Source organism: Penicillium macrosclerotiorum (genome assembly GCF_028827735.1).
Source record: "Penicillium macrosclerotiorum strain IBT 26536 chromosome Unknown utg000003l_segment0_segment0, whole genome shotgun sequence".
Classification (NCBI taxonomy): Eukaryota; Fungi; Ascomycota; class Eurotiomycetes; order Eurotiales; family Aspergillaceae; genus Penicillium; species Penicillium macrosclerotiorum.
This window is the reverse complement of record NW_026643083.1, coordinates 5,514,863-5,528,882: the sequence shown is the minus strand read 5'-3', so window position 1 is coordinate 5,528,882 and position 14,020 is coordinate 5,514,863. Positions and strand designations below refer to the sequence as shown.

Below are 14,020 nucleotides of genomic sequence, written 5' to 3'. Positions count from 1 at the left end.
CCGGCCTTCCAGCACCCTCGCCGAAGCGCCTGGACTATCCCGAGCGTCTCGTTGGTTGGTTGGGCCAGCATCAATGGATCGATCGGCGGCATCAGAGAGGCTCGTAGTGTCCAACTGCTCGGGCTCGGCGTGACGCCGTTCCACCTTGAGTTGCTAAGTGCCGGGACTTGCGTCGGTTAGGTCCTCGAAGACCCGGGTACGGAGTACAGAGGACACCGCGCGAACGCTATACCTTGACGCAAGACTCTATACATCCACGGAAGATACTATCGTTAGATGCACGGGACTGCCGACTAGGAGCCCCGAAAGGCAGATCCGCATACTTCGGGGGACCCGCTCCGGTGGGCCATTGCATTCCATCGAAGCCTTCGAAGAATTACCGTCTTCGGTAAATCTGGCACCACGATAGTTGGCAACAGGCCCAGCGGTGCGTGTCCGCTCCCCTGCGCCCCTGGGGGGGAGACAGTGTGGCAAGCCAACCCGTGGATGCTCCCGTCGACGTGTCTGGATCTTGGGAAAACCTCCACGAATCCACCAGAGGGTCACGCGGAGCTTCGATATTTTTTTCTGACCCCTTTGCGTTCGGTAACCTCGCCCAGGAAGTACCGTTCCGGACCCCATACAACCCAGAGAACCCAGAGAGCCCATAGAGTCCATATAAACCCTCCTCCCCAGACCCAACATTCTCGAGGCCATTAATTCTCTGTTGTGCGTTAACCGCTGTGTTTCGAGGCTCTCCTATACGTGATCTTATTATACCCTGTTGCCCTGCGCCCGTGATTCTCCCCCTGCGCTTTGTGGCTATATCGCCTTATATCTCCCCCGCCTCCCCACCCCCGGATTTTTCGTCAATTCTCTTTGCACCAACATTCTCACCTGCGTTTATTTTCGGGTGGATTTGTCTTCGTGATTACAACAGAAACTCTTCAAAGCACCATATCGGCTCGCCATGTCTTTCTCACTAAACCGACTCCTGGTTCCCGCACGGGCCCGCTTCGCCGGCGCCGCCATGACGGCCCCACGAGTGCTGAGCTCATCCTCGACCCGCCTCTACTCCAGCACTAAGAGCGCCTTCAGCCCGCAAGATATCCACAATGTCTCCCACAACCCTGATCACATCCAGACCAAGCTGCCCTCCAAAAAGCAATTGCGCAATGCCAACCGGTTCCGCGAATTTGACATGGAGGGCCGAGTCTACGCCATCACCGGCGGTGGCCGCGGCCTGGGCCTGTCCATGGCCGAGGCCCTGATTGAAGCCGGGGCCAAAGGTACGTAAACCGTGGTTTTGTACGAATGATATCCTGCTTTTTTCTTTCTTTCTGGTGCTTCTTTCGTTGTCTTTGAAAACCATCCACCTGACATGTTCCTGCTCTCCCCTCTACAGTCTATGCCCTAGACCGTCTCGACACCCCACACCCCGACTTCCTCGTCGCCCAGGACAAGGCCGCCAATGAATACGGCGGTAGCCTGGAGTACATCAAGATTGATGTGCGTAACGTGGCGGACGTGAACAACACATTCGCGGCGATCGCCGCCCAGAACGAGCGGCTCGATGGCCTCATCGCCGCGGCGGGCATCAACCATCTCCAAAGCGCGCTCGAACATAGCCAGCAAGCTCTCGAGGACGTCATGAGCATCAACTACACAGGCGTGTTCAACTCGGCCACCGCTGCTGCGCGCCAGATGTTCAATTACCAGCAGAAAGGCTCCATCCTCCTGGTCGCCTCCATGAGCGGGCTGATTGCCAACAAGGGGATGACCTCGCCCGTGTACAACTCATCCAAGGCCGCCGTTATCCAGCTGGCGCGCTCGCTAGCCATGGAATGGGGCCGCCACGGCATCCGTGTTAACTCGCTCTGCCCGGGCCACATCATCACCCCCATGGTCGAGGAGGTCTTCCAGCAGAACCCCGCTGCCCGCGCCACCTGGGAGGCGGAGAACATGCTCGGCCGACTGGCCATGCCGGAGGAGTTCCGCGGCTCGGCGCTGTTCTGTCTGTCTGATGCGAGCAGCTTCATGACTGGCAGTACGTTGCTAATTGATGGCGGCCACACGGCGTGGTGAGCGCGTCCTGCTCCTTGTTTCTTATTTAATGGCTGTTCAAGTCTTCCTTTTGTTTTTGGTCTACGGGCTATTCCATCAGCTTGAGCTGCGGCGTTTTCTTTTTTATCTTTATTTTTTTATTACCTCTACTGTTTATCTTATCTATCTTTCTTTCTCTTTTTGCTTCGTCCATGGATGGAGCCAATGGAGCGTGCGAGGACCAATTTTCTCGAAAAGCAAAAAAGGATATAGACTTTGGGGAGAGGATGAGGGAGGATGGGTGAGCGCTGATTCTCACTCGGGGGATTGGCGTGGAAGCCTCTCCCCTTCAGAAGGTGCTCGGAGTCGGGGGCTCTGCTGCCTCGGTATCCTTTTCTTTTGTACAGAGCCTTCTGAGATTCTTCAGGAGGCATTCCCACAATTTAATGATTGCATCGAAGACCGTCAGGTCCCACGATTTCCCCGTTTCTATTATACTCGGCTCCAAAAGCATAGCGCATCCATTGTATCCAGTAGATCAATTCAATCGGCATATGTCACCTGTGTAATACCTTTGTAGATGCTGTCAGCCATATCGTAGAAAGAAGATCAGGAGGAACTAGATTGCTCAGGTCATCTAGAAAAAAAAAAAAAAAAAAAAGCTGAAAAAACTGAAAAAAAGTAGCCCGCTAAGAACCTCTCCAAAATGGCACAAATCTGAAAATGAAAATAGTGGAAATCGCATCATGCACCACCAAATACAAAGTCATCTAGATGATGTACACAAGTCGCTCCGCGCCGGAATGATGCTCTATATTATCCCGCCGCCCGCCGCCCATAAGCTCGTCCCGCTCCTCGCCATCAGCGGCATCGCCCCGCCGCACGGCCTGGTAAATCGGACCCGGGTTCGAAACGGCGGCGCGGTTGGCGCGCAGCAGGAGCAGACGCAGGGCTAGGGCCAGAACGGCGACGACAAGCATGAAGAAGGCGCACGTCACCATGCCGCGGACGTACCAGGGCCCATCGGCCTCGGGGTACAAGCGGGTGCCGAGCAAAGGGCCGCATTGGCCGATGATATTGAGGATGGCGATGCTGGCACCCTTACCTTCTTTCTCGGCGCGGTTGTCCATCGACCATGTTATGATGAGAGTGATCGCAGAAAAGAATCCCGCCACGGCGGGATATACGCAGATGTACCGGATGAAGGTGTGCAAGCCGGCTGGGATGTGGGAGTGGAAGTAGCTCGTGATAGCAATGGCGAGGTAGGCGGCTGAGGAGACGAGTGCGTGGGCGATGAGGTAGGGGCTCCGGCTGCGGGTTTTGTCGGAGACGTATGCTGTCGCGAGGACAACTCCGAAGGCTACTAGATAGGGAGGTGCGGAGAGAGCCTGGGCCTGGAGGGAAGAGTAGCCCATACTAATACCGCAAATGTTAGAAAGCGAGGTTAAGGGAGAATGCAATCTTATTTTTTAGTAGTGGGGATTGATACTCACTCTTTGATGATAGTGGGGAGAAATACAGGCATTGAGCTGAAGGCGACATTGCAGCTGAAGAACATGACCTAAAGGGGATGATGGTCAGATCTTGCATAGATGGATGGGACGCAAGTGTTCCTTACCGCGGCCATATACGCCTTGGGATCGGCCGCCGTTCTCAGTATCTCTCTCCAATTAAAACCTTTTGCTTCCGGCTGGTATTCTGACCCGCTCTTTTCGAGGCGAAGGCGAGCCACGACCCTCTGTCGCCTAGTCAAAAATCGAGCGCAGCCAGGAGAATCCGGGATCAGGATCCAGGCAAAGACAGCAACAATCACACTCGGAAACCCCTCAACAAGGAAGAGAACGCGCCACGGAGAAATGGGCCCGTCATTGCTAAACTTGACGATTAACCATGCAAGGCTACTAGCAAATGACGTTGCCAGAGGAGCTGCCGAAATGAAAAGTCCGTTTCGAAAGGCCAGTTCGTGGCGCTGATAGAATAGTGACAAGTAGAACGGGACACCGGGGCCGAAGGCAGCTTCTGCGATGCCTAGCAGGGCACGTAGACTGACAAGAGCCTCAAAAGAGGTTACTAGACATTGTAACGAGGCCACCAAGCCCCATCCACATACACAGAGAGAGATGTAGATGTGGGGAGGAACGACACGGTACATTAGTGTCATCCACTCAAAGAGGATATATGTAACATAAAACGCCGTGAGGAGCCATTCATACTGCGAAGACGAGAGCTGAAGATCATACTGAAGGCCGGCTATCTTGGCATTCCCGATATCTAGAATCATAGTCGTCAGTTTACTCCTCATCCGAGTGATATAGGTTGTCCCTGCAATTTGACATACTGGAACGGTCCAGGAACGACAACAGGTACAGCAGAGCCAGAAAAGGCACCAGCCTCTTATCAAAGGCCCGCACTACCTCCCTCTCCTCCTCCGGTGTATATCTTGGCTCTGGTCCTCTACGTTCACTCTTTCCTTCCAGCTCATCACCCGAGTCGTATGCATTCTCCCCTTCAAAATCCGACACAGGCCCGCCGGCGTCGGAACTGTTGTCGAAATTAGTCTGCAGCCGAAGCGGCCCGACAGACGATTTCAAGGACTGCGACACTGAGTATCCCTCTTCTGAGCCATTGGAAACGGGGGTATAGCGTGGGTTCGAGGAGGAGCTGGAGTCGGAGGAAGCGTTCCCCGCTGCGGACGGGGGCAGGTGAACACCGAGCATTTTGGGGAGCTGGCAGTTGTGGTTTGCGGCGGCTGCTGCTGCGAATGGGCGCGTCTGTCGCTGCTTCTTGATTAGGAGCCGACTCCCGTGGCAAGGTTCTCCATCTGGGCAGAATTCGCCCTTCAGATGAGAAGACTTGACTTTCTGCAGGTGACTCGATCTGGAGACCTGGAGATTATGTAACCAGGGGCACGTGGGAGCTTGATGGGGATTAGCGTTGCGGATCATGGCGAACTATGGGGGCGACAGGGCTGATTACAGGAGAGCTGTAGGGGTCCAAGGCAAAACGAGCGGCGGATGGGAAAGACAAGAAGATGATATTTCTCGCCTAAGGACATGTAGATAGCGATATTGACACAGAAAAAAACCGGAGGAACCTCAATCTTAAATCGTCACCTATCTCGATCTGTCCTTCTGTGGTCGTGAACTCTCACCCATCCTTGGAAGAATAAGGAACTATCAGAGAATACGAAAACAAGCCACACTACCCATTACCATTGAGGTAGTCAGCCATTGTAGGCAGGACGCCACGAATCGCCTCTATGGCGACTATAGCGTGTGCGCTTGTAACGGGGTGCGCGGGGGCGGGTGTCTTCATCTTCCGGCAGCTCAAAGATACGTTTGCGACCAGCAAGACGCTCGGCATGATCCTGACTGAGGTGGACAACCTTTTCAACTTGTGGCAGGAGAGGATGGTTAAGAAAGTCCTCCGACTTCATGTACCGGAGTAGGTTCTCTGCGGTGTCGCGTAGAAAACGTACGTTGGTGAATTTGTCCGATTGCTTGTCCGAAAGGCCCGATTTGCTGGCATCTTTGAGATAGTAATCAGCCAGGGCGGCTTGGTAGACACCAATGAGCTTTTCCAGGGCTTTCTCATTCTTGGCCTGGGTCTCCATTTCGACCTTGATCTTGACTCCATCGTGGTCATCACGGTCACGCTCGGCAACGGTGCTCAGGTGCCCATTGTTGGCATCCCGGTTCGAAACCAGCTTGTCGTGATCCAAGACTACCATGCAAAATTAGAGTTTCTCATCAATTAATAATAAAGGATACGCATTTTTTTTATATACCCACTTTTGTCGATAGCTTTCTGGGCCGCGAGCAGTGCGTGGACAACAGCCTCTTCCTGCTTGAGCGTGGCGGATGTCCCCGTCACCAAAAATTCTGTGAGAAACAGTTCCAGCAGACCAATATTCTTCAGCTGGTCACCCTGCTTGTAAAGTTCCACCAGGGCTTTGTCGAAGACAGTGACCTCCCCGTCATCGTAGATAGACGAGCGGTCAGAGATCGATTTGACCTGTCGTCGCATGGCATGGTGGAGGAGACGAGCATGCTCACGATTACTCAGTATCTCATGAAGAGCAGGGCTGGGACTGATTATTCTGGCGTAGCTGTCCACCAGCTCTTCTTCCTTCCTGATCAGAGAGGGCATGTTGATGATGAAATTGGGACAGGTGTAGGGAAGACCTGGAAAGTATGGCACGCGCGAAAAGTGTTTATGTGCGTCTGATAGGATCTGGATTTGTATTTGAATGCAGGTGGAAACAAGGGCTTCCAAAAGAACAGGAGAGATTCAAAGCAAGTCAGCGGGAGACATGGGGAAGAAAGGTGGATTGAAGCAAGACCAGAAGTGAGGTCTGGGTGACAGGGAATGGTGTCGACCTGAAAGAGCAGTCTGCCCCTCCGACAAAGGACGTGACGGATTTCACAAGATGAGCGCATCGGATATGTGACACGCAGACTAATGTATGATGAATGCTTCTGCAGCAACATGTACTCATGAACATGTAGACGAAATAGAATACTGGGTCTTATTCTGGAACTAGTCCAAAAATTCAAGGATCTACTGACGATCTCCAAAATCTGTGAGTGTTTTTGATGGACAAAATGATATATAGAGACAGAGGGAAAAAAAGGCATTCCGAGATTTGCCATTAGGGGGGTATCAATATAGCTCTTCCCACAACATACTTCAATTTCGTTCCTTCCAGAGTCGGTTGACCTCATCAATCAACATTTGGGGATTGGCACCCTGTCCACCCTGGACACAATCCTTCCATTTACCACCATCCCGAATACACCAAACGGTATCATCCAGCCGCACAGTACAGCTGGTTTTGGCTCCGAGCTTCTGACTATGTAAAGCACTTTCTCGCAGAAGCGCAAGTCCGCTGAGGAAAGGTTGTCCTTGGCCACCACCGCTAGGGGCATCGTCCTGCTGACTGGCACACTTGTTCAGGGAATCGAAATCGATGCCATGCTCCAACGCACATTCGTGAACAAAGTCACGATCTGGAATACGTGGATAGTTGTTGATGAGACAGTTGGCAAAGCCGAGGGACCGAATGATAGGAGTGCGCGGATATGCTTGGGGTAATAGTGATTCATCTGCAGTGGGAGGGAAAGGGAGGTTCGCAGCACAGAGCATAAGCATGTCACCAATACATTCACCAGGCCCATGCATGCATTCGATTTCAGAGCTTTCTTTAGAGACGCTAAGCATAGGGATGATGTTAGTACGGCTCGATGACGAAGAAGGATAAAATTGATGGTGAACTTACCTGGCAATGAAGGAAAGGTTGAAGGCAACCTTCTCACTTATCTGCTCCATCGCTGGTAGGACCAACTTTTGGAGACAATCTTTGGCGTCGGGGCATTTGCTCATGATATGCGCCTCCAGCGGAATCTTTGACTCAAAATGCTCCTCAGTGCCGGCGAGAGGGCGTTGCTGATCCTGCAGGTTTTCGAGGTACCCCTGGCTCTCGCTTTGCGGTTGTTCTACAGGTGTTTGTTCTTCCGGTGTATTTTCTTCGAAGAAAGGCCAAAATTTCTGTGCTGGAGTAAAGCGGGGAACATGTCCAGGGGTGCTGGGTTCATAAACGGTTGGCCTGAGGAGTAGGTAGTAGCAAATAAGGAAGGTGAAGACAACGGTATAACGCCATATCATAGTATTTCGGCTGGGTCGGGGTCTTTGAGTAGTCCACCTGGGCTCTGAAGAAGCCTCTATGGCCTCTTCTGAGTGAAGGGGTAGTTTTTCCATGATGGATAAAGAGTGTCAGACGGAGATGACGTTGATCCAACCTGGCGGCGGTACGCTCGCGCGGGAAGTCTAAGGGGCGGCCCACAGACGCCGAGATCCGTTACATAATTGGGAACCTGGGGGATCGGCCCACCGCCCTGGACTAAATTTAATCCAACTGATGGCAGAACCACTATGGATTCATATTCGCTAGTATATAAGCAGATCCGTTCGTTGGATGATTAGGCTAGGCCATTATTTGAAAGGATAGTAGAATGCTAGTTATAGATATTTTCTTTAACTTACAAGCAATCTGGTCTTAAATGTCGAGTGATCGAAATATATATACACCTGCTGTCATTAGGGTAAGACTCGATTCTGAGTAACCAAACGAAATACGTATTCTGATGATGAACTATGCATAAAAGGATAGCCATTTCTCTAGAAATTAAGCAGCCAAGACTCAATCGATTTAGTGCTCATGTGCATCTGAGGTGGACATTTGTAAAAGAACACGTGGCGAGGGCAACTCTAAAGCCACAAAGTGTTTAACGGGTGTGCTACATTAAGTCCCGAAATGTGCATAGAACAATGGCAACCAGCATTACTCTTCGGCCGAAGATTTAAATCCAAGCCAACAAATCGTTCTTGACATTTCGAGCCCACCTCGCTATTCAAGTCAAACGGCCGTGGTCCATTCTTTTCCTCGGATAAATCGCCTGATATAGACAAGCGCTCAGCAGTCTGTTTGAGGCAACCGGCTAGTGAGCCCATAACATAGTCTCTAGCTATCCGGCCCCTCCGGCTGGCAAGTTGAAATCCATCATGGGACTCTTTTGGAGAATGACTCCGGTCAAACACACACATTATACTGCTGGTTGCCCATGGGGTATAAGGAAGAATGGCATATACTTTTAGAGACGCATGCAACAGCCCAGCGCCATGGCCAATTGAGGTGATGATATGGATTCGTTGCTGTGGAATCCAATCTTGTAGTCCGGTGAGAAATGTCACCACTCTTGGTCGCATGATTCAGGACAAGATCGTCTCTACGCCCTTCAGGCACCACAGGCGACGCAAGAGAGACCGTTTCCAAACCGACACGCTAAAACGCCAGGAAGACTTTTCTGCGGATCCTTCCAGCCATGTTATCCTGGGATCCTGTCCGGAGTACATGGATTCACGCATTAGCTCCGATCTCGGAGACCATGTGGAAAGGGCGTGGGTGCCCAAGATTTTAACTTCGTATCTGGAGGGCCTCGAACCAGGTGCACACTGGATTCCTCATTTAATCTTCTGGCCCAAAATTTCCGAGCGCTTTGAGTTTTCCTGTTTAGCGCCGTCAGCATGGGCAACTGCCGCCTCGTTGAGGCTCACGACGGGTCCGATTCCTGCGGAGCACAGAGCTCCCTTTCCGGCCCCCCATTCTCATGCCTCGGATTCGTGATGATGACATGGACCAGGTGATTCGCAGGAAACTGCCCTCGCTCCGAGCCTCCCAAAGAAGAGGGTTGAACCGCCGTGGGACGCTGACGGTGGCTGAGACGCCAGCGATTGATCGAGGCCGCCTCACAGGTGGATTGATGAAAGTGGGTTCAGCACCGTTCGCACACGGTTATTTCCGAGACCTGGGAGTGTGCTGTAACCGCCATTGCGCAGCACCCGAATATAGAAGATCCGTCCTGTATCGGCGTCGGCGAATCGCGCCTGGAAGAGGAGGGGAGATGATAACTAGGCACGTCCAAACCGTAATCGAGCCCCACATCCGGGTTTCCTGGGCAGGCTGCCGCATGGTTTTGGGTTTTTTGACTCGCGGCCGTGCGTTCGCGGGCCAAACGCCATTGCAGGCTCGTGTGTTTCGTATCGTCTGGGGCCAAGCCCTGGTGGTTGCCAGGGACAAGGAGGGGTTGGGAAATGGTGGTTCGCTACACCACACGACAGATGAGGACAGTGCTGTAGCCGAGTTCCTTAACCGAAATGGAGCAAAAACCGTCTACTGCAAGCTTCCAGCTTCGTCGGCGTCAGATGCCTTGGTAGGGTTACATAGTTCCCGTTATCAAATGGGGGAAGGTTGTATGGGGGTGCTGGGTCGGCATCAGAGTGGAACATCTGCGACCGTGATCGTCGTCTAGTGTACGGAGTAGGCGAGGGCTCCATGTCAAAGCCAGCAGTTCAAATAATCATTGAACCTGACCAGCGTTCTGTCAAAGATGGGGAGCATATCCTTTTACGAGGGAGAGGTAGGGGGTGGGAGATGGAGACCAAGAAGAGGAAACTGGTCATAGTCAACACACCAAGTGAGACGCAAAGAAGATATGGACATGGGGGAATACAGAGTCCCTGTATATATGAATGTACCTGGATGGCTCCGGGAGTATGATCACCCACTATTATTCTAACCGGATAATCCTATCGATCCTATCGATCGATCACCACTATCATCCCAATGGCCATGACTATCCATGATCAACAAAGCTCTCACCCCTGCTACTGGGAGAACTATGTCGTGTTTCGTATGTATGCGCTGGAGCCCCGGGGAAGGATTCCCCGGGTGCATGGGCCGGATTCTGGCCTCGCCAGTGCCAGAGCCAGTGGCCCAGTGCTTGGAGGGAGGGATAATCGAACTGGTCTGCTTCATTGTCACGAGTTGAGTGGCAGTTTCAAAGCGTGTCCACGACCGGGACAAAGTGCGATCCAATAATCGACTGAACTGCCGGGATTTCCAACTTGTCCACTGCCCCGGAAAAAGAACAGCGTCGCATCGTCGCATCGCCTCGTGCCCTCCGGTGGTCGCATCTCCAATAAGAACGGGCTGTTTCTCCCGTTTGTTTTTTCCAAAACTTTGAATCGTGGATTGATTTTTCTTCAGTTACTGTCTTTCTGTCTTTTTGCCTTTCTATCTATCTTCGTTCTTCTTGGGGGGGGGTTTTTTCGATTATTTCGAAAGCTATTACTTTTGTGTTTTGAGGGTGGGTTTCAGAACCAGCTTGTCTTTCGGACTCCCATTGATGATAGTCTGACCTGCGACCTATTTATTCTTGTTTATAGGTCATACTCGGGCCCAGCAGCCCTGGAGAACCCGCAGGACCCAAAAGGACCCGAAAAAAAGACCCAAAAAAAGCCCCCAGGGCTCCACCGCGACTCTTCTCGCCCGGGAGACCCATTAAGCCCCTCCACGAACGCCATTAAAGCGCTCGTTATATACTCGCCATCCGTGTATTCTCTAAATTCCTGGTCCCGAAGACCTACTTCGGCCGTCCAGCTGTATACCAAAACTCCAGAAGCCTAAAACTCGAGTCCTGACCGCTCCGCTGCCTCAGGCACCTTCCCCAGGGATAAACCACCCTCCATTTATACCTCGTTTCCCCTCCGCCCCTTTCCCTTTCAAGGGTGTCGCTGCTCATTCGCGATCCTGGATTCTCTCCTTCCTGATCACTTATCAATCTCGCTCCTCCGTCCCTCCCCTTCGACCGGGAAGCCCTCCCCCCTTCCCTGACCTCCCGACCCTGACCGGCCAAAGCCGCCGCAAATTCCAAGGGTACGTACGAAGCATGGCGAGAGATCATGCTTTCCTTTCGGCGGATTCGGTCCTAGGATCGTCCTGGCTTCCTCTTTTAATCCCCACCTCCCCCCCGCTCTATCATCAACCCCCCTCGACTATCCCTCTACAATCCCCCAAGATGATGATCGCTGCCATTATCTTCCTGCAGTCCGCGTCACAAAAATGCTCCTCCCCAATACTCTCCACCACTTGACCCTTTATTGTTACCTCACTAATGCAGCTCTAGTTTCTGACACCGTTTTCAAGCCTTGTTCTAAATCTCTTTTCTTTTTTCTTTGTCCCCTAAGCCCCAAATCTGCTGCAAGTGCCGTGCACGGCCAGGCGATGATCGTGGCCTGTTGGCAGTACCTGACCTCAACTGTTCACATTCCAGAGGCTCCGACGTCACAACCGACAACGGGCTGAAGATTGTGATTCGCGCTAGAACGGCGCAATCTGCCCTGACTCAGAATTGGATCCTATCTGGGTATCTTGACGGTCTCCTCGCAGTCTCACCCACTTCCAGGGACCTTGGCAATTGATAGAGGTGCCAGGGATCAGCAGCCTTCATTTAATTCCTTTTTTTTTTGGCCGTTGAGGAGGTTTCCCCCACTCCTCCCCTTCTGATCACGACTTCCCTGGGGCGCGTGACTTCCCATCTTCCGCAATGGCATCAGTCAACTCAATATCCTCCGAGAAAGATCATGATGAGGATCGTGACATCATGCATGAGGATGTGATCGAGGAGGACGAGGAGCAAGATCTCAGCTCGGAATTGGATCCGTCGCAGCGGGAATACCTCGAGCATCACCAACGGCTCGATAAGTTCCTGGCGCCCCTGTGTCTGGATGAGGGGGTGCTCTATCGTTTGGCGCGTCGCTTCTCCGTCACCTACCGCCATTTGGCCTTGACCTCGGATGAGCAATTTTTGCCGACCCCCGTGACCCAGCTGCCGACGGGCCAAGAGACAGGTCGTTATTTGGCCATCGACGTGGGTGGGAGTAATCTCCGGGTTGCATTCATCGAGCTATTGGGTGAGGTGGAGGACTCCGATATCCCCGCCGATGCCTCCGCCAGATCACGGGATACTATCCGCAAGGCTCAGCGACAGCGGGTCAAGCGCACTTTAGAACGAGCATGGCCGATTCAAGAGCATCTCAAGATGGACAAGGCAGAGGATTTGTTTTCTTGGATTGGTGACTGCATCGCCGAAGTCGTGGCGGAGAGCCTCACATCAGATGCCACGAAAAAGGATATCCCCTCGGAATTGGATATGGGGATCACATTCAGTTTCCCGATTTTGTCAGTCATTCCCTTGCTCCTTCAATCATTTCGCTTTTGAGGTACCCCGAGGTCGGTCTTGGGCTGGAGCTGGAGCTAATTATAGACCAGGCAAGAATCGCTGGCCGAGGCTACTCTGATGCCCATGGGCAAGGGATTTGCTATTACTTCAAATCTCAATCTCCGTAAGATCCTTCTGAATGGATACGAAAAGCACACTCGAAGACCAGATGACGGGGATGAGCCTTCCTCCAAGCGCCGAAAGCTGTTTGCACTACCGAAACTGAAGATTCAAGCCATTACGAACGATACCGTTGCAACGCTGGCTTCACTCGCATATAAGGTCAAATCCCTACCAAACAGTCGCGTCGCCATGGGTATTATTGTGGGAACTGGCTGTAATGCGACCATTCCGATGAAGTTGAGTGAACTCCATGAGTCAAAGGCCAAGAGCGTCAACACGATGGAACCGAAAGCAGTGGAGACGATTGTGAACACTGAATGGACCATTTCAGGAGCCGCGCCGCCATTACGAGAGCTTAATATCACTACTAAATGGGATGTGGAGCTGGACAGGGCATGTGCGCGACCTGGATTCCAACCGTTTGAATACATGACGGGAGGTCGTTATATTGGTGAATTGATCCGATTGATCTTGTTCGACTATCTCACGGAAGTGGCCGGTCTCTCAAGACGCATCCTTCCCGCAAATCTCGTTCAAGAATATGCTTTGACGACTACTTACATCTCCGACAATGTGGCCAAGGCGCGATCTGACCAAGATCTGGCAAAGGAACTGAATCAATCCCTTCCACCTCCCGAAAGCAGCGACTGGCGCTGGGACGTCCGAACAGCTGGGACGTTCCGGAGAATTGCACGGACTGTACAACGACGATCGGCTGGCCTGATTGCCGCAGCGGTAATTGGGCTGCTGGCTTGCTGCCGCGAAATCGAATTGAAAGAGGACAGCAATACGAACACACCTGACAATGCTGCATCGCCACAAAGTAACGGTGACATTCCCATTTCCGATAGTCCAGCCGCGCCTCCTACCACCGCCCTCCCAAGCCTCCAATCAACTGCCATCAACAACAACATCCATGGCCACGTTGTTCCAGTCCTCCAACCTACCCCTGCTGACTGGCAATCTGGCCCCGAGGAACTCGTGGTGGCTTACACCGGTGGTATAATCCAACACTACCCCCAATTCAAGGATATGTGCCAACAACATATTGATCGTCTTATCATGCGCACTGGTCCACAAAGGGGAGGGAAATCGGTATTTTTGCGAGAAGCCTCCGATGGTGGTGTGATCGGCGCCGGCGTGCTCGCTGGTATGGTTGTCAGGAGGTAAAAGCCGGACCCCATAGTCGTATGGCCTAAACCAAGTCCAACCATGCGGGATTGGGGTATAATTTGTTATTTGATTCCCTTCCCATA

At 52.4% G+C, this 14,020-nt stretch overlaps 6 protein-coding genes across 6 annotated transcripts; 2 read left to right on the top strand and 4 right to left on the bottom strand.

Annotated features, from left to right (window-relative positions):
- Positions 1-949: 949 nt before the first annotated feature.
- On the top strand, positions 950-2,064 carry N7462_004897 (putative short chain dehydrogenase/oxidoreductase; the record flags this gene model as incomplete). Its single annotated transcript, XM_057076622.1, has 2 exons — positions 950-1,268; positions 1,385-2,064. 2 exons carry the CDS (start codon positions 950-952, stop codon positions 2,062-2,064), a joined length of 999 nt encoding a protein of 332 aa, XP_056936127.1.
- Positions 2,065-2,792: 728 nt separating this feature from the next.
- Positions 2,793-4,739, bottom strand: N7462_004896 (uncharacterized protein; the record flags this gene model as incomplete). Its single annotated transcript, XM_057076621.1, has 4 exons — positions 2,793-3,438; positions 3,516-3,583; positions 3,641-4,293; positions 4,361-4,739. 4 exons carry the CDS (start codon positions 4,737-4,739, stop codon positions 2,793-2,795), a joined length of 1,746 nt encoding a protein of 581 aa, XP_056936126.1.
- Positions 4,740-5,245: 506 nt separating this feature from the next.
- On the bottom strand, positions 5,246-6,171 carry N7462_004895 (uncharacterized protein; the record flags this gene model as incomplete). Its single annotated transcript, XM_057076620.1, has 2 exons — positions 5,246-5,745; positions 5,814-6,171. 2 exons carry the CDS (start codon positions 6,169-6,171, stop codon positions 5,246-5,248), a joined length of 858 nt encoding a protein of 285 aa, XP_056936125.1.
- Positions 6,172-6,711: 540 nt separating this feature from the next.
- N7462_004894 (GILT family protein) lies at positions 6,712-7,779 on the bottom strand (the record flags this gene model as incomplete). The annotated part of the gene is made up of 2 exons (XM_057076619.1): positions 6,712-7,234; positions 7,301-7,779. The coding sequence occupies 2 exons, from the start codon at positions 7,777-7,779 to the stop codon at positions 6,712-6,714; spliced, it is 1,002 nt and encodes a 333-aa protein (XP_056936124.1).
- A 1,548-nt stretch (positions 7,780-9,327) lies between these two features.
- N7462_004893 (uncharacterized protein) lies at positions 9,328-9,550 on the bottom strand (the record flags this gene model as incomplete). Its single annotated transcript, XM_057076618.1, has 2 exons — positions 9,328-9,465; positions 9,506-9,550. The coding sequence occupies 2 exons, from the start codon at positions 9,548-9,550 to the stop codon at positions 9,328-9,330; spliced, it is 183 nt and encodes a 60-aa protein (XP_056936123.1).
- Positions 9,551-11,966: 2,416 nt separating this feature from the next.
- Positions 11,967-13,934, top strand: N7462_004892 (hexokinase family protein; the record flags this gene model as incomplete). The annotated part of the gene is made up of 2 exons (XM_057076617.1): positions 11,967-12,601; positions 12,692-13,934. 2 exons carry the CDS (start codon positions 11,967-11,969, stop codon positions 13,932-13,934), a joined length of 1,878 nt encoding a protein of 625 aa, XP_056936122.1.
- Between the last annotated feature and the right edge of the window lie 86 nt (positions 13,935-14,020).